General features: G+C 38.1%; 1 protein-coding gene and 1 non-coding gene across 3 annotated transcripts; one reads left to right on the top strand and one right to left on the bottom strand.

The window, feature by feature from the left end:
• The first annotated feature begins 348 nt into the window (after positions 1 to 348).
• LOC131789720 (sister chromatid cohesion protein PDS5 homolog B-like) lies at positions 349 to 20,988 on the top strand. Of its 2 annotated transcripts, none has more exons than XM_066161378.1 (37): positions 349 to 631; positions 1,228 to 1,422; positions 2,437 to 2,523; positions 2,608 to 2,702; positions 3,060 to 3,186; positions 3,930 to 4,010; positions 4,657 to 4,797; positions 5,444 to 5,559; positions 6,045 to 6,139; positions 6,592 to 6,698; positions 6,936 to 6,974; positions 7,569 to 7,630; positions 7,740 to 7,829; positions 8,408 to 8,521; positions 8,912 to 8,944; positions 9,056 to 9,104; positions 9,593 to 9,641; positions 9,977 to 10,113; positions 10,487 to 10,714; positions 11,821 to 12,105; positions 12,594 to 12,964; positions 13,213 to 13,336; positions 13,834 to 13,968; positions 14,088 to 14,157; positions 14,243 to 14,354; positions 15,001 to 15,127; positions 15,634 to 15,681; positions 15,868 to 15,939; positions 16,385 to 16,444; positions 17,058 to 17,164; positions 17,723 to 17,845; positions 18,236 to 18,451; positions 18,809 to 18,931; positions 19,039 to 19,093; positions 19,319 to 19,351; positions 19,451 to 19,537; positions 19,652 to 20,988. In XM_066161378.1, exons 1-37 carry the CDS (start codon positions 533 to 535, stop codon positions 19,679 to 19,681), a joined length of 4,122 nt encoding a protein of 1,373 aa, XP_066017475.1. In that variant the 5' UTR covers positions 349 to 532; the 3' UTR covers positions 19,682 to 20,988. The 2 variants fall into 2 exon arrangements, with proteins under 2 accessions (XP_066017475.1, XP_058962875.2); XM_059106892.2 differs by having other exon boundaries at positions 19,448 to 19,537.
• A 796-nt stretch (positions 20,989 to 21,784) lies between these two features.
• On the bottom strand, positions 21,785 to 21,856 carry Trnae-uuc (transfer RNA glutamic acid (anticodon UUC)). Its single transcript has one exon. It is a non-coding gene; the product is annotated as a tRNA-Glu (tRNA).
• Between the last annotated feature and the right edge of the window lie 460 nt (positions 21,857 to 22,316).

Raw genomic sequence — 22,316 nt, 5'->3', positions numbered from 1 at the left:
CACTTGATCTAATCAGTTCCGAGTAAGGAAACAGTCTATATATAAAGAATACCCTTGAACTTCCATCCCTACCCTCCCGGCCCCCCTGTCCCTCCATTCCCATGGGTTCGTTACACTGCGTGCATCGTTTTTGCAGGTTATTTGCCATAAATAATAAAGGATTTAGAGAGGGTAACAAAATATTCGGTTTTTTTTTCAATTGGGGAGCCGAATATTTCATAGGGTTGTTTTTTAGTCTGATTTTTTTCATCTGAAAATTCTAAGCGCAGGCCCGCGTTCATCTCCAAAACAGATGTCAGCGACAGGATTATTATGGGCTGTTCGCGCCAATTGGTTCAAAGTGTTCGATTGAAAGAAGGGGACAAAACACCACCATGAAAGTTGTATTATCATAGGAAATAATCGATACTTTACCACAGATAGAGACGTCTGTAGTCTAGGTTTGGAAAAAAACTCTCCAGTGAACAATTTTACACAGATTTTAGGAGGCCAGAGGTCGTAAAGCTCGAAGTAATTTCAGCACCAACTCGATATGCCTCGCAATGAATCTGGTTCTTCGCCTAGGAAGAGAGCCGCTGCCACGGACCTGCATGAGAGACTTAGTAAAGACGAACTTATTAAACGACTCAAGGTGAGTGTAGGTAACCTTAGGAATTACTAAAATGAGCGGCAAGCGTATACACCACGACACACAGGTGAATTTTGTGGGAGATTGCGGGTTTATAAATATTTGTTTTGATACAAGATACGAGAATACCGTAAACGAACGAAACGAGACTGGTTGATTTGAATCGTGCAGCTTCAAGAAGCACCTAAGTAAAATAATTAATCGTAATTGATATTTTTAGCTAATCGACTGCGAGAGCTCCTCATTTTCGTTCAAAAAATCGTCCTCACACGGGTGATCAGGCAAATTGGACTAAATTAAATTTATTATTGACTTTTGTTTTCGATACAGTAAATCTTGCAATGGCCTGATTAAGACAAACTTAAAATGATCGATTTATTAGCTTCACATGAGCTGTAAATAGGCAGATTCTAAATTCTCTGATTATGAAGCTCATTGGATAGTCATACCCCTTGTTTTGTTAAGGTGTTAAACTTGAGTATGAAAACTTAGTGGAATTATTAATCTGCCACTGACTGGAAAAACGGTTTAACTGATGCTTAAGGAAAAGAAAGGAAAATGGATGTTCATATGTATTACTAATTTGATTTATTTGATAGAATCTAGCTCATGAACTGTCTAATGCAGATCAGACAGATCGAGCAGAAAAATATGGGACAGTTGCACAGTCTCTTGTCAGCCCATTCATTCTCAAACACAGAGATAAAGATGTCAAGGCACATGCTGCATGTTGCCTTGCTGACATCCTTAGGATCCATGCTCCAGAGGCTCCCTATGATGAAGAACAATTAAAGGTAATAAAGCCTTTTATGAAATAACTTGAGACATTGTGAGGGCCCTGATTGGTCAAGGAGCTATTGTTAATTGCACTGGTAAACTCGGGGAAAATAAAGTTGATTTTATAAAAGCATCAGCCCCACTTTTTATTAGTTTACTTTTGTAATAAGCGACTTGGGATATTGGGAGAACTCTTAAAAAATTTGCAAATCATTTGCTTCAAGCTCATGATTAAAAACTGTTCTCAACATCTTGCAGTTATTATTATGCCAGTGATTCAACCAATAGAAAGAGGGCTTGAAGGCAGCAAGCAAATTCTCCTCTGTTGTCTTGATACATATCCTTATAAAAGTTTGTTTCAAGTTTCAATATTTGCAGATTTAGCACAGATGTAATGATAAAGATAGCAAAAAAAAATTGATCCACAAAAATAAGTTCCAGCAGAGAAAAATCCCACAAAATAAAACTAGTTCCTTGCAGACATTTTTACCATCTGAAAGCAAGAGAATTTGTCCCTTCAAACTTAAGTGCAAGATAGTCTCCCATGATATTTACCTATTGACTGGATGCAAAAATATTTGAGTCAAGGTCATGAATTACAGACTGAGCACAGTGAGATCTGTACATTATGAATAAGAACTAACTATTCTCCCCTCTGGCCTGGTATGACTACTAGGTGTTGAAATTTTCAAAAGCTTTGTTTCAACTGACTTGTAAATAGGATGTGATAGACAAGGGCACTCATGGAATAACCACAAAAGAGATTCTATAGTGAAAACTGCTATAAATTTTTTTCAAGCCAGGATGAGAAACTCATAATTCCTATTTCTGTTTCCTTTAAGTTCATATTAAACAATTTTTTTTGGCAACAAAGTTGTGTAAGGGCCTACAACCTGCTCTGCCTTACACATGTCAGCTTTTATCATGGTTTTCTATGGGATTATGTGAGTGGTGCTGGACAGGTAAGGTAATATAACACAGTATTCATGCAACTTTACTCCTAACCAACAAATGGCGCTTTTTATTTTCAGGCAGTGTTTCTTATGATGACAAATCAGTTAAAAGGCCTTGGAAATACCAAATCTAATCTATCCAAGAAATCCTTCTATCTTTTAGAGGTGTGTGGATTATAACATTCTTTGTTGTAGTTTGTTCTTTTTTTATATTGGGAGTAAATTTTGCACTATTTCATTCTGTTTTAGAGTTTAGCATTGGTTAAGTCATTCAATATTTGCCTTGAGCTGGACTTTCAAGATATTATACTGCAGTTATTCAAAGTGCTCTTCCAAGTTGTAAAGTGAGTAAAATGTTTTCAGTGTAGACTTGTATCTGTTTGTTAATTCTCCTCTTCAGCTGCTTTGTGTTTCCATGTAAAAATTAGTTGAAAAAATTTAGTGTTAGATCAAGATAACAATGTCTACCTTTTAAGTTTAATTATTCCTATTACCTGTTTGATGGATAACATACAGATACTGTGGGGAGAAATTGAATGTTCATCATTTCTGGGAGTGAAAGGTTTGAATGGAAGGCGGGAATAGAGAAGTTAGCAACCCAAAATTAATGGTCACAGCATATAGGGTTGATAATTGATGACAGGAGTTTAACAGTTGCTTCAATTTATTCCTACTTATTGTCATTTTAACCCTGTTTTTAGTGAAAACCATTCAAACAAAATTCAGAATTTTATGCTGGATGTGATGTGTCCTATTATACAAGAAGGGGACTCAATTCCTCAGGAGCTTCTTGACACAGTACTTGTCAACATCATTGAACCACAAAAGGTAAGCTCTATTTCTGGTCAGTTCCTTCCCTTTTTTAACTTGTCAGATTTAGCAATAATTATTTAATAAAGTAATCGAATTTAAGTCAACTTCATTGTAACATAGTTAAATGCATTTGGACATAAACTGTATGGATTTTTTGTCTTTACTTTATGTAATTTACTTTAATTTTCTTATTTGCATTGGGGAATTTTTAAATAGTTATTTTATTTTGTCACTTTTATAATCATTTGTTTTGTGTCTAAGATTTATTTGAATGGTTTAGATGAGAACTGTTAATAGTATTATCCACAGTGCTGTGGGTTCATTAATTCACATTTCTTGAAATTTTTGCAAATGAATGATTTCCAATTTAAAATACTTACTCTCCATAGATGAAAATTCCAGCTTTAAAAAAAAACTCTCTAACTTAACCGGCCTTTAACTCCCAAAAGTGATCAACATGAAACTTCTCCCAATAATATCCATACATTATCCAGCAAACAAGTTATAAGAATACTCAAACTTATCAGATAAAAGTTTTATCCTGATCCAACATTATATTCTCATAACTAATTTACAAGGAAATGTGTAGCAGCCAGAAGGGAGAATCAACAGTCAGATTTTGGGAGTTAAAGGGTTAACCAAAAATTTATTGTTCAGGTTATGTTATTATTAGTTTTTAAATTATTAACTAATTACTCATAGCTAATAACTAATTAAAATTGATTATGATTTGATAAGTACTCTTTATTTATCTCCAGAGTGAAAATGTTGTGGCGTATAAACTTACCTGTGAGTTCATCAAGAGAACTTCATCTTCTTTAGAGCCATACTTGCAAATGGTGAGAGGGTGTTGGTTTTATCAATAATACTAAAGTACATTGTGGTGCTCTTGAGCAAGAATTGAACAGAGCTTTAATGGTCTCTATTAATAAAGGATCCCAAGGAAGGTAGAGATTGGGATACAGATGTTAATTGTAAAAAGGTTTTAAAAGAAACCTCTTTGAAGTTTTTCTGTGGTTGTGTCACATTTAATCCTTTAATCCCTAAAAGTGACCAGCATCTAGTTTCTCCTTATGGCATCACCCCTGGACCAAACATTAAGGTCACGAGAATTAAGGAAGCAATCATCAACTGAAGAAGCTCCTAACAGTTAAACAACTCCTCCTTTTTGGTACCATATGAGATGTTTAGAGGAATGTATAGGGAATTTTAACCTTCAGAAGATGTGATTTCCAATCCAGCGGTGTTTGTAGGTAGTGTTTGGATGTATTCCTTGGAGGTGGTTGATGGTGGGTCATTGGGGTGGGGAAACAGGGGGCAGGGGGGTGTAGATGACAGAAGAGGAAAGAGCAGTGACACAGAAGCTTATTAAGGCACTGAGCAGGAGAGAGTTATACAATGCAAGCATTCAAGAGAGTCATCAATCTATTAATTAATAGGTTAAACGAATGAACCTTTTTAATAATCAGGTCCACATTTTTTAAGTTTTTCAACAGCAGTCTAGCTCTTGGTAAGACAGCAGACAGTATTTTAGCAGAAAACATTTATGACCTTATTTTGGAGTTGAACAGAATTTGTCCAAGTGTTCTGCTCTCTGTGGTTCCTCAGCTGGAGTTTAAATTGAAGGTAATTTCTTTGTTTGTAATCTGTTACTGTTTGAGAAGTCTGTAAGTAGTTATTATGTGGGATGCTTGTGTGGTCAGATATGGAAATTCTTCACGTGCTTGTACTTCTCACTGAAATTAAGCCCTGTTGGCTGAGGTTACTATTTGAATGGGTGACCTCACATAATATCCTGTCTTGTTGACTTGCGATTTCATTCCTCTACTTTGAAGAGTCAGAATTAAATCTATCATTTTCCATGTAAAACTTAAGTGATTGTAGATGATGACCTGTATGTCCCACGTTGATGCCTTCAGGCATCTTGTTTCTTGTAGTTTTAGTGACTCCCTTTGTAATTCTTGCTTCAATGAGTTTAGTAATAGATGGTTTGGAGCTATTTTGAAGACCATTTTCTTTGGAGGCTACAAGGAAAATTGAAGTTAAGTCAAAATGGCCCTAGATTTGGTCAAAGGTGCTTACACCCACAGTCTTAATGTCCTGTAGATTGTTACATTTTAAAGAAAGTAGTTTTTTCTATATAACAAAATCCTAGGATTCAGCAAAATGCTTGATTTTAACTTTTTTTAATGATACAAAGCTAACATAATTTGTCTGGTAGCCTTAGCAGTACTTGCAGTAATTGCATTTGGGGGTGAAATCTTTTTTGCAGAGTGAGGATGTGGAAGAGAGATTGTCAGTGACTGAATTACTTGGCCAGATGTTTTCTGAACAGGACTCTGAACTAGCAACTCAAAATAAAGCTTTGTGGAACTCCTATTTGGGAAGGTGAAATTGCTGATTTTAGCTTCAAGTGGTCAGGAGGAAAAACATTTGATCCAATCCAAATTATAGTTACACGTGACAGGTTGCTCAGGAGTGACCTAGGTTGAACTAGTTTTCCCCCTTGAGGGTGATGTGGGGATAGCTATGTGTAACAATATTACTATGAGGGTTCATAACACTCCCGGAAAACCTGGGAAGTCCTGGAATTTTATTTTGACATTTTTCAGGACTGGAAATCTGCTTAACACAAGCAATTAAGTTTTTAGAATTTATGTTAAAAGAAATTTATGTAGACTGTAGGGAGAATTGATTTCAAAATCCTAGGAATGGAAGGATTTAAGGTGAAATTTGGAGTCTTGGAAAAGTCAATCTGAGTCTTGGAAGAGTCTTTGAAATTTGTTTCTAGAAAAGAGTAGAAAAACATGGCGTGAGCATATTTTTGCTTGAAAGGTCATTGGACTTGTTTCTTTTTTAATGTTTATTTTTAGATTTGTGGATATTAGTGTGGATGTGCGTGTGGAATGTATAAAAAGATGCAAGGAATTTTTGAAAAATCACCCAGACTTGGTCGCAGATATAAGTGGTGAGTTTGAAAACATTCTTGAGACTTCATTTTGTGATCATTGTGTTCATTCCACCAGCACTCTTTAAGTGTTAATGTTTTGGTTGCTATGACAAGAAGACAATCTTATGGTGACTGAATTTGTAGCAAAGGTCCACAATTTGGCGACCTTTGTTTGGCAATTATGTAATGTTTGCTTAGGTGAGATAACCATTTGCATTTAATGTAATGCAATTTATTGCAGTTAGTTTCCTTTGTTACAGTATAATTTAACCAACTGAAAGAACACTACAATCTTACAAACTCAACTACTTTATTAAACAACTTGTAATATTCTTTATAGGGAACAAATCCCAAAGGTGTTTCGTTTAGAAAATACAGTTCAACAGTATTTCTGTTGCAATTCCATGCAAACTCTGTCAATTCAACAAATTAATTTTTAAAGGAGCTCATGATTTCTTTTCGCACTATAGATAAACTTCACGAAAGACAACGTGACCCTGACGAGAGGGTTCGACAAGAAGTGGTCATTACCATCTGTGATGCAGCTGCAGAAAATATCAGTGGTGTCTCTGATCAGGTAATACTCTCTTTGCAGGGAGAAGGTCTGAAGGAAAGAAAAGAAGCAGTGTTTTTATTTAATGAAATCTTTTGTCCTGAGTATGATTGTGAAATTATCTGGTCATTACTGAGTCAGAGTGTTGCCAAGGTACATATATGCAACTGGTTTAAGTGTATTGGTATAAAACAAAACTGTTTGTCAGCAAGTTCAGGCAATATTTATGTGTCTATTCTTTTTTTATCATTATTTTCATAGCTTCTCAATGATGTATGTGAGAGAACAAGAGATAAGAAGGTAATTCCATTTATTCAGTAGCAAGGTTTTAATTGCAGTGGCCAAGTGGTTTGCACCAAATCCCTGAGTGACTTACTAAGTGGTGAACTGACTGACTGGCTGCCTAACTAACTGACTAACTGACTGACTGACTGACTTACTGACTGACAGATGGAGTGAATGACTGTTTGACTGAATGATTGACTGACTGTCTAACTGGCAGACTGACGGACTTACTGACAGATGGAGTGAATGACTGTTTGACTGAATGACTGACTGCCTGCCTAACTGATAGACTGATGGAGTAACTTACTGACTTACATATGAGGTGAATGACTGATTGACTGAATGATAGACTGGTTGCCTAACTGACAGACAGACTGACTGATAGACTGGCAGTCTGGCTTACTGATTGATTGACTGGTCGACAAAGTGACTGACTGACTCATACACAGATTCAGTGATCAATTTCCTTATTGACACACATGTAGTTATGGACTAAAAACAAGAAAAAGTTCACTATGCATGCTGCACAGTTTTGTTTATGCTCATTTTTTCCACTCCATGTTCATGACTATTAACTTGTCTATCTTCGTTGTTTCCTGATTGAACTAGTGGCATGTCAGGAGAGAAGCAATGATGTGTCTTGGAAAATTATACAAGAAAATGACAACAGGGTCAGTTATGGAATAATTGTTAATTGCTTAATATTTAATAGCAAGTGTCTCTGTCTGGTTTTCATGTCAATAAGTTGTTTATGAGCATCTCATTTGTCTCTATCCTCAGGGCTACTGCAAACAGAACAGCAGCAAAGAAATTATCTTGGGTTCCAAGCAAGTTACTTCATTGCTATTACCTTAACACTCCAGAAAACAGGTAATAGAACTATCTTAGAACATGCAGGGATGGAGAGTTTTTTGATTGAGCATAATAAAACTAAAACCCAAGTAATCACTAACCTAGCATATATAGAGATTGCCTGAATCACAGGAAAAAGCAAACTCTTAAGATGTGATTGGTTTCAGCTTTGTGTCTGATGGTTTGTGAGGGTGGTGCATGTTTTCTAACCAAATCACATCATTTAGTAAAGAAAAACCAAAGCAAACCTGGTTTACTTCTAATACTCAAACAAAAACTGCACTATTAGACAAGGAGAAGAGCAATAAATTATGCCAAATGATTGTATGTTTTACTTCAGCAATGCTTCAGTCAAGGCTTTATCAGGTTGGGATAAAACAAACAAAACAGAAAAAAAAAATAGTTATGAACAGTGTGCTTTGTATAATTTTCCAGGCCAATTTCCACAGGTAAACTGCTTTGAATAACTCATTGTAATGTTCTACATTTTTGGAGCAGAAAATGGTTGTTCTGATGGTATTATCCATTTTCCATAAGGAGGGCTCTGGGTTTGTCAAAATACTGAAATATTATTTCTTTTTTGTCATGTTGTAAAGACTTTGTGTGGAAAGGATTCTGATTGGATGCTTAGTGCCAGTCAGCTTAGAAGCTGACCAAAAGATGAAAAGATTGCTGCATATTTATTGCAAACTTGATGAAGCAGCAGTGAGGTAAAGCTTGTGTCTATTGTATCTCTTTTTATCAAGTTACTTGCCCCCTCATTCCCTTTTTGATCCCATCTCTTTCTTCTTCTTCTTCTTTTTTTTTTTTTTTAATCTGTTTTGTTTTTTGACCTCTCCACTCCTTGTTCTCTTCACTCCTTTTCTTTCCCTCTGCTTGTTATTTTCCTTATATATGTATGTGTGTTGGTTTGTCAATCTTCTTGTCCCTTCCTCCATCTGTGTATTTGTTGCTTCCAGCCTTCCATTATTCCTCCTCTCTTGTGCCAAGTGAGCAGTAGTTGTCTTTTCCTTACTTATCTACATGCTGTTAAATCTCAATATTTATTTTTAAAAGCAGAACTATTTACAGGCAGTTCTTTTCTCTCCTTTACTATGTAGTGCTTTTCATGGAATTTTGACTTGTCAGCAGAGGTGAGCTATTTTTTTTTATGTTGTTCTAACGTTGAGCCCATCAGTATCTTTGTAGCTAAAACAGCTTTTGAAACACTACTATAGCAAAATGATGCTTCCTGTATTTTTCAGGGTACGCACAGACATAGCAGATCTGATTGAGTTATCAACAGGAGAGAAGGTAAACTTTCTCAATGACCTTTTGTTTTTTGTTATTTTCTATACTACTTTTATTTTTCTTCACAAAGCGATTTGGCCCTGTTATTTATTTGAAAAACGTTACTCAAGGCCTTTGATTTCCATGACTTATTTGAACAAGGAACCACCTCCAACCCCTGGTACCTTGCCACATCCTTTTGTCTAGCACAAAGATTATGTCATGCTTGGATGAAGACCTTATTACAGTCCTTATTAGGGCAGCCCTCTACAAGTTAAATGCTCTTACTCCGAGAAGTGATCAAAAAGAAACTTCTCATAGCAATATTAATAGATTTTTAAGCAAAAAAGTGATGAGAAGAACAAGTTCTATCAACTAAGGCTTTTGTTTAATTCAGCTCCAAATCCTCAAAGCTGTAATTTTGAAAAATGTTTCATAGGCAGTGGAGAGAATTGATATGTAATTCCTTAGAGTGATAGGTTTAACTCTTTCTTCACTTTTTTCCTTCACAGTCACAGGATAACGAGACACTGGTGTTCTCAAAGATTATTTCCCTTGCAAGTAAGTAATTTCTTGAGTAATAAAAAGTGTTCAGAGAAGAGCCAAGAAGCTACTTATGTCTTGTCATTTAACCCTTTAACTCCCAAGATCTGATTGTTAATTCTCCCCTCCACCTGCTACACATTTCCTTGTAAATCAGTTATGAGAATTTATTGCTAGATCAAGATAACAACTTCTACTTGATGAGTTTGAGTTTTCTCAATACCTGTTTGTGGGATCATGTGTGGATATTATAGGTAAAGGGTTAAGGAACATACAACTATCTGTTGGGTTATTTTTGTGTTCTAAGTATATTTTTTTCTAACAGAAGTCGTGATCTGTATTCCTCAAATTAGGAGCTTTCCCAGATGCTTTTAAGTTTCAAGAAAATCTAAAAAAACTGCGTGGAATGATTAAAGAACCTTCCTTGAGAGAACTACTGAAGACATGTGTTAACCCGAATGTGGGGTGTTCAAACGTTTTCAAGGCAGTGGTAAGTACATTTAATAGAGTCGAACCAGTTAATGTTACTCCATCAAAAGGGTCTTAACAGCAGGAACACTAGCATAAGATACCAATGATTGGGTGACCTGTGTTGGCTGGTCATGTGATTATCAAGGAGTTGCATTTTCTTACAGTTTTTAATCTTTGGTAACAAGTAATGAATGATTCTTGTTACTTATTTATTTGCGAAATTTCGAGGTTAACAGAGTTACACATGGAAACATTACAATGTACCGTTGTTACTACTTGTGGATTTGTGAAGCATAGATCAATGTTCCCAAACTTTTCATCTAATACATTTTTTTGCTAATGTATATGTCATCTTGTTCAGTTTCATTTTGCTTCTCGTTTCTCTTTGGCAGAGTGACGTTGTCGTTAGGCTTGGGTCCAAGCATCCTGTGTTAGAGACACTCAAAGCACTCCTTGATCGTGCCGCTCCTCTTCTTGTGGATGAACATTGCATCAAAGCGCTGTTCAAGTTGGTGAAAGATGCCATTGAAGGGCTTGCTGATGATGAGGATGATGAGTATGAGTGGCACGAAAGCTCTGGGATAAAACCTGTCGGGAAAAAGGGGCTGGCACTGTTATTGGTGAGACGAGTGGTTTTCTGAACACAGTGGTCAAACGTCATATGCGAACGTTGTAATTTTTAATCTGTGTTAGAGACAAACTAAAGCGAAGGGTTTAAATCATCAGATTACCCGTAATTTAATGAGCTTCTTGTTCGAAAAGTCTCGATTTTTCCTTTTCTTTAGTTTTGTTTCCTTTTACAAATTTCGGCAAATTTTTAATTTTTTTTGGCGCGAATTTGCGTGACAGCGGTCGTTTCTTATGTTTTCCGTTGAAATTTTGCGCGGGAAATTGACGCGCGGCTGCCTACTTGCACGTGTTTGACGTTTAACTGCTCTTATATATAACGTTGAACTCTTTTTTCCCCAAGAGTGACTAGCATCTATCTTCTCCTAACTAAATCAACCCTGAATCACGCATGAAGGTCACAAGAATAAAGGAAATGATCACCAACTGCAAAAGCATTAGATTGGTAAACAAATTCTCCTCGTCAGCACTCTAGGAAATTTATTGAGAACAGTATGGAGAATATACATACTGATGTTAGGATGTAAAAGGGTTAAGCGTGGGAGACAGTGGCCTGACAGGAAGCGCCCTGCACACCAGGGCTCAGTTGTTGGACGGCTGATTGGCGCTAACCCAAGGTTAAATTTTATTCCGGGTTTCTTTAATTCCTTTGTTCAGAAGCCTGTTTGAAATAAATTTCTCTATTTTCTTTAGAGCATGTAGTCACAACATTGTAGACAAAAAAAATTACGCTGGATCTTTTTTTAAGCTTTCAGATCTGAAATCAAATTTCACGCTAATCCTGGGTTATCTTAACCCAGCTTTGAACAACTCGGCCCAGGTCGCTAGGTCACTGTTTCTCCCACGCTTAACCCGTTACTCCGTAACATCAGTATGCATATTCTCTATACTGTTCTCTCTCTATCCTAAGGTACTGACGAAGAGAATTTGTTTGACAACCAAGAGCTCTTTTAGTTGGTGATTATTTGCTTTATTCTCGCGACCTTAATGTGTGATTAAGGGGTGTCATTGTAAGGAGAAATTAGCTGTAAGTCACTCTCTGGAATCAAAGGGTTATGTATGGACAGTCAAAGCTTAAATTTTACGGAATCTTTTTCAGGGTCTGGCTGGTGTATTTCCTTCCCAGTTTCAAAATGACGACACTTTTCAACAGCTGCTGGTTTTCCTGAAAAACAAAGATCAAGAAATAGTCGATCATTCACTAAAGATGCTGGCCTTGACTGGAGATGGAATTGAAAAAGTCAACAAGTCATTGGCCAATTATTATCATCCAGTCTTGTCCAAATTAGCATTAAAGGGAACTCCTTGCCAAGCCAAGCACTCGCTGAGATCCATTGCAAAGATTTCTGCTGCTTCTTCACAGCCGTTTGATCGTGTCTTTACAGTAAGTGTTTTTAAAAAGAGTCTACATGTACCTCAAAATGTCATTGTGATTCAGATTCGCTGATGTCTCCATCTCAATCTTAATTGGCACGAGGCATGCAGCTTTTTTGTGATGGTGTGCCCATAGATATCAGTATTTATACATGATGAGGCAAAAGAAAGCCGCTTGTTTTTTCACAAATAACGCGTAAGATAATGAGCGTTTAAAAAAAATGTACTGCTTATTTTTTCGCAAATCGATGCGCAAGATGATGAGCGTGAAAAATATACCGCGGAGTACGAGCGAAAAAATGCCACGCTATTTTTTTTTTAACGCGAGTCACGCGCTAGCACGAGTTCCGTATGGGGAAAAACACTGTGCCCCAGGGTTTGAGTACTTTGATGGTACAGTTAGCTCTATTGGACTCGAACTTATATTTCTATTCAAGCCCTTTATTAGATGCAGATTGACATAACAGTTTTTCAAATTATAATTCAATTTTATCGCAGAATCTTGTCAGTTCCTTGAGCTACGATTGTCCTCTTTTACTGACTACACTGACAGCTCTTGGTGAGATCGCACTTTTAGCGCCATCTCTGTTCGAGACACAAAGGCCAGCCATTGTTAGAGATTTTGTCGTTAAGGAACTCTTGATGAAAGACAGGGGGGAGATGGTAGATTCGAATGAAAGTGAAGGGGAGTGGTGTGAAGACAGGGATGTTACTCAAGAAACGCAAACGAAGATCAAAGGTATACGTCTGCTGGTGAAGTGGCTGCGAGGCCGGCAGGGAAACCACAAGTCGTCCGTTCAGCCTGTGCTTAGATTGTTGGACAGTATGCTCACCCATAAAGGAGACTTACAACAGCAGGGTTGCGTGAAGTAAGTATGTGGAAAATATTTGGGGGATTTTATCGTTCGAACCAAACATTCATGGTAGAACAGTGGCCTAACGTTGAACATGCGCTAGAATATCAATTTTGACTAGTAGCACGCCAATTTTCCGCATAAAATTGGAATACATAGGAACAATCACGCAAAATTAGCTGGCAGGACTCTATATTTTTGTCTAAGCCTCTGCATCAATTTAAATAAACTCATTGTTCTTGTTCTCTTACTGCTGTCTGAAGAGCTGCTGATTGTTCAAGACTTCGACTGGCAGCGGCCTGTGGCATGATCAAGATTGCACAGGAACCCCATTACATTGAATACATAACCTTGGAAAATTTTCAGCGGCTCTCATTGGTAATGCAGGTAAAATTTGAATGTATGGATTGAGATCGGAGACGTTCATCTGAGTGATTAATGCTGCAAGGTAGATATTTTTGTTGTGCAGAATGAGAAGAGGGGTTATGCAATTTCAACATGAAGCTTGTGCGAACAATAACTCTAGATAATTTTGTGATGGGTGAAAGGTATCCATTATGCACCAGTCATTACTTGTCCCCTGGGGGTGGGGTGGCCCGGGAGATTTTGGGTGGAGTCTCGTGGTTTTTATGGGGAACGGAGTGGGTATTAGTCGTCGTTAACACAGTATAAAGTTTTTAATCTGAAAACCATTGAAAAATTGTAAAAAATAGTCCAATAGCGATGGTTGATCCAAAACAATGTTGAAATTAAACGGGACTTGATTCTACTCTATCAAAACTAACCTTGATGCTTTTGCCGGTGGTTGTGATTGAATTGTTTGCCTGAGGACGAAGAAAAATGATCCATTTTCATGTGTCATTTTGTGCTTTCTTTTGTTGAAGGACCCTTGTTATGAGGTGCGTGACAAGTTCACCAAGAAGCTTCACAAGGCTGAAGATGTACTAAAACTTCCTCTGGAATATCTGGGGATATTTGCGCTGGCAGCACCTGAACCTGTTAAGGAAAGGAAAACACAGGTAAAGTACTGTAAAGTTCAACACTTTGAAAAGATGAAAACGAGGACTCGGCTGACAGACGTTTGTGGAATCAAGGCTTAAAAGAGTCTAACGTTTGTTGCATTGGACTTACTTTTCAGGTTAGACAAATGATTACTAAGAACGTCAAGACACGACGAGATTACTTGAAACAGCATTCAGCGGCACAAGGTAAGAAGAGCAGACAACACTACGTTAAAATCATTATTTGTAGCTTACTTATTTTATGGTTGTTGTTGTTGTTGTTGTCTTTTAGAATGTTCTCACTCTATTCTCCCGGAGTATGCTCTGCCGTGTGTTATCCATATGCTGGCCCATCACCCAGACTTCAAACAAGATGATCACGAGACACTAGTGCAATTCAAAGAGTAAGATTTAGTTATGGTTTTCTTATGCCTACGGGTGAATTTTTAGTGCCACTTCTGTTACCGTTGAGGATTTATTTCGATCACATTTTATGTCAAAATTCTGTACTTTTCGAAAAACATCACATCATGGGTTGTAAAGGAGGAAAAAAATACAGTTAATTGTGTAATAAGATTCCAAAAATGCATACAGTAACAAAAATGGCGAAAATTTGTTGATATCGTCAAATCCGCCAAGCTGATTTCGCTTTGACGAATATGACTAAAATTCGCCAAAATCATCAAATCCATGAACATTCACTCAGTTTGAGGAAATGTCGTTAAATCTGCCATTTACATTACTGCGTGCATTTCTGGACATAAGTGCATGATTTTCCGGCTAAGAATAGCCCAGAACTCGTTGCTGTCGCCGTCTAAATAGCTCGTTTGTGGCACCCTCTCAATTTGGCATCCTATAATTGTAACAACGAGCGTAGAAAACTCTAGGGAATTATGCCTGGGGCGTTCTCATTGGCTCTTTGTGACATTTTCCTTTGTTCTGATTGGTTGTTGTTATTACTTTGGTTTTGGTCTTACGACACTCAATCAAAAAGCGCTCTTCTTTGAAACTCGGTTAGAAATTGCCCTTTTTCTTTTCCATTTCCCTAAGTTATCTTTGGTTCTTCATGGAGCCGATTATGGCCAAAGCTGATAACTACAGCTTCCTGAAGAAGCTGGTTGAAAACGTCAAAGAAACCAAAGACGCGCAAGCACCAGACGATGAAGAAGTAAACAAGGTAAACACGCAAATGTGATCTACCAGCGATATATTACCAGCAACAAGAAAAATTTGCAACGATTTCCTTTGTTGGCAAGGGACCGGTCATTATCGCATGAGTGGGGGGGGGGGGGGGGGGAGGAAGGAGAGGGCTGTTTGGAGGATTTGATTGTGTCGAGATAAAATTCACTTGATCCCTTCTTAAGGCTCTGTAGTATATTTCTATGATCCCTACCTCATTAGCAGTTAACAATAGCGTCCCCTTTACACTCTGTTGGCGACGACTGATCCCCGCTTCGTTCCTTCTAAGAAACCAGGCCAGGCCCCCCCCCCCCCCCAAAAAAAAGAAAAAAATCCTGCCCACTTAAGGGAATAAAATATGATTGGTCCTGTTGTGTTTTTCTTGTGGCTGGTTCTCAGAAGAGCACAAAACAGCGTGGACAGAAATACATATCTTGAGGATTGTTGCAATGAAGAAAAGTACGATTTTTGTGCCTTCTAACATATAGTAATTTTTTTTACCAGAATCTTTACACAGTTTGTGATCTTGCTCTGGGACTGATCCTAAACAAGGTAGCTGTCTGACTCTGTAATTTACTTGTTCCTCGTCGCAGTTTATTTTCTTTTTCTGTTCTTTCTGTTTCCCATTGCGTCGCATACTTTTGACGTCCCGTGTCGATGGCTTTTACATAAAATCCAACACGTTGCAGTGAACTTTAAACTGTATTAATTTTTGTCAATGTTTGTTTTTTTCACTAGGTCCACACTTTTGTTCTAAAAGAATTTCCCGGCAATCTTGTTTTGCCAAAAAGGTTCTTTGTACCTTCCGAGGTAAGGGCTTGAACATCTTACCTCTGCTAACGATGTAAACGCTTTAAAAAGATGGTAGCTAACGCGAATAAGGTGTCAAGGGACTCATTCAGAAATGTATTCTGTTCACATCCGCTTGTGGTGCGCTTTTCTTGACGACTCTGAAAATGGTAAAGGTCACGCAATGGCGCTACCAAGAAGGAGCGTTGCGTTATGTACTTTTATGTCACCAGCGTCACACAACGGATTCAGTTTCAATAAGTGTTTTGTGACAGATTTGAGAAGCACCTTATGCTTTTTATGGTAACACGATTTTTGAAGTACAGGAGTCTGATAATTTTTCAGACAATTTTTATAGTGCTTTCGTGATGTCTCAATGCATTTTTATCATGAAATCTTTGGTTTTTTGTAGGAATAGAAACTTTTTTCTTTTTCCGTACGAATAACCTTTGTGTTACGTTTGCAGGGAGGTGGTCCGAACACTAAAAATTACTTACCGAAAGGATTCCAATTCACAACTGCAAAGGTATTTGTGGTGAAGCTTTCCTTGATTAAACCTTAGCAAGACGCCTGAGGGCGTTTACGTGAGATACTGCTGTCTGTGATAAATGTAAAGGTTAGTTGCAAATGTCACTGATCCCTGAAGCCGACTGATAGTCATAATGGAGGTGGTAAAAGCGCTAAACAAAACAGTTTTAGTTACCTTTATTTACCGTGAAAATCGGAAATTAAGGCAAGAGGTGAAGCACACTCGTGCACATCGCTGTTCCATCGCGCTTGATCAACAAAATCGTCTCACGTTGCTGAATCTAACAGCAGACGAAGATCACTTGAGTACTTTCCTCTGCGAATTTATTTTTAAACCGCAATAATTCGAAGAAGGGAAGTGATGTTTGTGTAGGGAAGTCCCGTGTGAGCTTTTCTAAATGCCTTCCGCGCGAAAGTTAAGACGTCATGCACGTTTTAAAAATGTCCGACGTGACAGCTATTACGACACTCGAGCGAATTTTTAACTTGGTCTGCCACGGGCTTCCCACGTAATTTGTAAATTTTAAGTCAAGGTAAGCAACGTGTGGCGTTCTAATGAAAAAGAACTTGATTTAAAGAGTATTAACTGTTTATTATGACTCGTCATTTAGGGACAAAAGAAGGGAAGCGCAGTTGAGTCGAAGTTGACGCCATCAAAGTCATCATCTAAAACCTCCGCCAAGAGTGACAAGAAAACACCAGTGAAATCTCAAAGCAAGTAAGGATGAACTCAATTTGGTTTCCCCATTCGCTCTGACGAAGGGCTAAAGCTCGAAGCGTCAGCTTTGAAACTCTTCCCCTTACGTTATCGACTCAGTTGATAATACGAAATTACACTGTTATACTCTCCCACCGACGCAGTACCACAGTTTCTTTAGAAACTTCCCCCCTGAATTGGTGTGACTTCACTCTTAGGAGATACTGGGGCTGTGTACGAACCCTGTTTGGAATAATTTTGTTGCGTGCCTGAGTAGGACAGTTTCCTTTATCAGTACACCGACCCTTTCGACCCCAGGAGTATATATGGGTTCCGGCCAACTGCCAGGAACGCCTGAAAAAATTGGAAGTGGGGAGGGGGGAGGGGTAACCTGCGATGAACTGGCATTCTAGGGGGCGGGGAGGGGGAGTAACATTATCCCTAGTCACTTAATGGAAACCGAGAGTGAGGGATAAGCTTTTGATTCGTATGAAGAAAGTGTTGGCACGGCCCACGAAAAGATTGTGCGAATATTTATTTGCCGTGAAAAGCTTGAATTATTTTGTATTGTTTATTCAGAACTTCGAAGAGTCCGAGAAGTACTTCAAAGGAGAAAGGGAAAGAGGCGGACAGAGAAGAATCTTCCTCAGAGACTTCTGAAAGTGGGTTTGCTAGTCCCCCTGAGGAGCAAACATCTGTGAGGTTAGAAAAGAATTTTTTAAAAAAATAGGTAATGAATACAATATCAATCCTTTTTCAAGTCCTCTGGGAAACTTCTATACAATCTAGAATCATCCTCGGCCACTAATTTCGAGGCTAGAATTCGACTCTGCAATTGTAAAAAATTCGATGTGAAACTTCCCTCGGACTTATTTGTGTTTAAGTACTTCTAAAAAAACTTCTCCTTAAGCCTGACTGAAAATCCCAAAACTTGCCCGGAAGGGCGTTTCGTTCTCTGAATTTTTGCTCTTTTTTTCTCCATTTAAATGGGCGGTTTGTTCAACTTGAAAATGTTAGTTTTGAATTTTTAATCAAATAACAAAAATCACGCCGCTATGTTTTTTTTTTTGTTATTTAAACATATTTTGCTAGGAAAAGAGGAAGACCAGCTAATTCTTCAGAGAAATCCGCTCCAAAGAAATCAAGGAAAACTTCCCCAGACAAGGATACCAAGCGAGAAAAGAAAACTTCGGCAAAACAATTGAACATGTCAGATAAACGTAAAAATTCTCGACCAAAAAATGCTTCTCCGCCGGAAAGTCCACGCTCAACAGAAAAGTCATCTTCGACAACCAAATCATCACCAAGGTGCGTGATCTTGTTTTCTCGTTTTGCTTCTGTGGTGTGTCAACAGTTCTCCCGTAGGGTTATCGAGAAGAAAAATGGCTGTGAATGGAGGAAGTGTTATCCGTAGTGGTTTTGTTGGTGATCTTGGTGTCAAATCCATTTGGTGAATTTGTTGTTTTATTTGAAGCCTTGTCATGCTTTACATTGGAGAACAAGCAAAGAACTTAAAACACCTTGGAAAATTATACTTCGAAAAAAGAAATCAGTGTTCGATATGGCCCAGCGTAACTTACACCACTAACTAAAATAAAAAAAAAGTTCGTTCTAGACAACAGCTGTAGGTTGCGATATTTTTTTGTCTTTTTTTCAATCTAACAGTCCCCGAAGAGGACGAGCCGCAAAGAGACTAGTGTCTGAATTAGATGCTTTACCCGAAGATGAGCCAACGCAGGACAGCGGTACCTCCAGTTTGGAGTCGCCGAAGAAGCCACTTAGTACAAGGTATAATGTGAAGGTCACTAGGCCAGCGTGTGTCCCATCACAGAGTAAATGATACGGCTCATCAGAGCCACTAAAGCTCAGCATTTCTTTTCCTTCTTTATGTACAGACAAATATCACAGCAGAGTTCCAGGACGAAATCACGAAATGAAGTAAACGGGGTGGTAAGTATACATTAAATTCATCGTGAAAGTATTTTATCCTTTTTTGTTAGGGACGTTCCTTCTGTTCCTCGCAGTAACGATTCTGTAGATAAAATTTAAGGATTTAAATCCTGTTAAGTGTAACCTCAGGCAATGGTTGTCTAATGCTGACAAATTTAGCGTTATCACTCGTCGAGAGGTGCTGGTTTTTCTCTTTGTTAACTTAATCTCTTGGTGATTCTACAGACAGATAAGAGTTCATCTAAAGCCAAAAGAAAGGTGCGTCTTCTTTGACTTTTTGGTTGTATAACCTTTTGTTTGTCACATATGTTTTAAAATTTACTCCATGTTATTAAAAATTGGTTTTTCACACAGAAGGACACCGAGGAATCAAATTCCAGTCCAGTTAAAAAGAGCAAAGAATCAGCGTCTCCGCCAACCAAGCGAAAAGAGCCCACTTTAGTTGTAAGTTTTGTTCTTCATCAAATACTGCATAGTTGTTGGTCTTTTTTTTTCTCTTACAGTTAACTTCAAAATGAATTGTTTTAATGTGGAGTTATCATTTTTTATCCTTTTCAGGTGAAAAGAAAGATCAGTAAGAGAAGATAAAATTAAATAACCAATCGTAAACTATTTCGTTGTACATAGACATCAATTCGAGGATCTTCCGAGTTCAGTTCATCTTCACTTCCATTGTACAGCCATCGATGTTTCACCACAAGGCTCTTCAGGGCAGAGCATAACGCAACTTTAATTACCGAACAAGCAGAGTATGAGTACTCAAATTTTGTTGAAGTTATTGAAACAAAGTGTCCGTTAGGAGACCTGATTATAAACCTGGGATGAACTGAGCTAGGTGATAACCTCAATCAGTGACATGTCCATGCAGAACGCCTGATCTTCGGCTCATTGAAGTGTTCTGGCTATGCTTTGTTTTCCTTGCGACGAATTCGTTCAGCGCTTTCATTGGTCCATTTGATTCGGAAATTTTCGGCTCTTGGCCAGATGGTTACTTTGTGACATGCTGGTTTGGACAGTGAGTATGACCTGGAAAACGAGAAACCATGCGGCGAAGAACTTGGAGCCAAACATCGGGATTTGTCGGTACTCCTTCGGCATGACGCGCCATTTGTCGAAGAAAGTCCATCGGCCAATTCTTAGCAGTGAAAGGAGCGTTTCTTTGAAGCGGCTGAATAAGGGAGCATGAAATGAATGGAAAGAGAGATTTTCTCAGTTCTTTGTGACAGTTTTATCACGAACATTGTTCGGTATTTATCTTTCATCCGGTAGTTAATTATATCCATTCGCTACACATCAGCGTTCTGAATACTATTTGACAGTACGCAGTTGTATTTCATGGCAAGCTACCACTACACATTATTATGTTGCCATAGGAATGGGTTGGCTTTTGTGCTGACACCTAAGCAACCGTCTTCAAAAGAGTTAGGAATAGTGAAGATTATTAGTAAATACCTTATTTCGGCTTGGCCTACTCGTGAGTTTATATTTTGCCCGTTCAAAAGATTTAATCTCTGAACGTCAGGAGGAAATCTGTAAAGTATAGATCACATATCCATATTTAGGTCAATCAGATTGAAGATTATGAGGCTTTACTTCGAGAGCATTTCTAATGAGACTCGAATTATCTCAGAGGTTGTCCTAGCCCCATAAACTAGAAAGAGGTTGCTCGGACGTATGTTTTAGAATTGCATTTGTACTGTTCCAACACCCTATGACTTAGCACAGTGTGAAATAGCCTTACTTAGAATTTGCGTAATTTTCGCCTTGGCTTAAACCTTGAAAACCTGATTTTATCCTTTGATTAACTCGAGATTTTCCCGATATTTATGCAGTGTACCTTTCAGTGAATTGTAAGATGTGTAACTTTATGCCTAATTAAAGGAATTTTAAAAGTGTCATTTGTTTTTTCCTTTATTTGGGTGTAGAGCTGCACGAGTTTGGTTTTTGCATAATGCACATGCGGTGCTTCTGATTGTACGATGATGCGAGTTGCTGACATTGAGAGATGCGCAAAACAACGGAGACTTAGCTCAAAATTTGCTCCAAATCCCTGAGTTGCCTTGATGCCGAGCTGTTTAAAAATGTAAAATTAAAGCCGACGTCGTTGATCTATCCAGGACCTCGGCGGAATCGGCTGCTGGGATCAGCCGAGTATTGTTGAGAGATCAACTTCGGCGCCATATTTACGCACATCTAACACGTCCACGTCATGCAAACGCCTCCGACATAAGTTACCAAGACGTGACGTGAGAATTCATTAGGAGGAAAAGTAAGACTTTTTTTATGTGAGCGTGGCTTCGTTATTTTGCTCTGTCAGCGAGTAACCGAGTAGTAGTACATGCGAAACGTTCCACTACTGGCGATAGGGAACTGGCGCTGCTTTGTCAGTCATGCAGTAACACCAACTAAAACTTTTGTCATCGAAAACTTGGGTAAAATACAAGCAAAAGTTGATCAGAAACTGGTTTTTGTTGGCGTCATAGTCGAGATGATATGAGGGATATTTTTGGAAAGAACAATATAGTTATGATGAGTTATGACGTGATCGAATCAGTGAATGTGTCAATAGATCAGCAGTATCACTTTGCCTTAAAAATAACTGCAAGGAAGAGCTATAGAAGATGAACAAAATAGAGGCATGAGTTAAAAGAGGAAAAAAAAAAGGAAAAAGTATATAAAAAGAATTGTCCGTTCCCATACCGGGAGTCGAACCCGGGCCGCCTGGGTGAAAGCCAGGAATCCTAACCGCTAGACCATATGGGATTTAACGTTCGTTTAGGAGGAAGTTAATCAAGGAATTTTCACAAGAGGTGACAGAAAGTCTGACAAATATTTGCGTCGAAATGTTTCTAACATGAGAATGGGGAATAGGAAAATTCAGTGGGGTGATAATGTGGAAAACGGATTTTTTTTAGACTTTTCTTATATGGCGCCCAATGTATATCATGTCACTATCTGAAGCTAAGCGAGTAACGAAAAGAATATCTTTGAGAATGTCAATTAATTTCAATTCCAAAGAGGGTAATTTTTTTTTTTTGTCCGAACAAAACGATAATCACCGCTGAAAAATGTCTAATACCCCATATCAAACAATAAATCGAAAAAAAAGAGGTTTATTCTCTTATTCTTAATTTCCCACTCTTCATTTTCCCATTTCCCATTCTCCATTTTCCCATTTCCCATTCCCCATTCTCTCAGAACTGATTTCCTTTACGAAAAGAAG

The sequence above is a fragment of the Pocillopora verrucosa genome, chromosome 14, assembly GCF_036669915.1.
Source record: "Pocillopora verrucosa isolate sample1 chromosome 14, ASM3666991v2, whole genome shotgun sequence".
Classification (NCBI taxonomy): domain Eukaryota; kingdom Metazoa; phylum Cnidaria; class Anthozoa; order Scleractinia; family Pocilloporidae; genus Pocillopora; species Pocillopora verrucosa.
Note: the sequence above shows the minus strand (reverse complement) of the source record. Positions and strands in the feature narration are given on the sequence as shown.

Coding starts and splice junctions, on each gene's coding strand:
- LOC131789720 (XM_059106892.2), top strand. CDS start 533: ATGCCTCGCAATGAATCTGGTTCTTCGCCTAGGAAGAGAGCCGCTGCC. Junction 5,560..6,044: donor TGGAACTCCTATTTGGGAAG/GTGAAATTGCTG, acceptor GTTTATTTTTAG/ATTTGTGGATATTAGTGTGG. Junction 9,105..9,592: donor AGTTATCAACAGGAGAGAAG/GTAAACTTTCTC, acceptor TTTCCTTCACAG/TCACAGGATAACGAGACACT.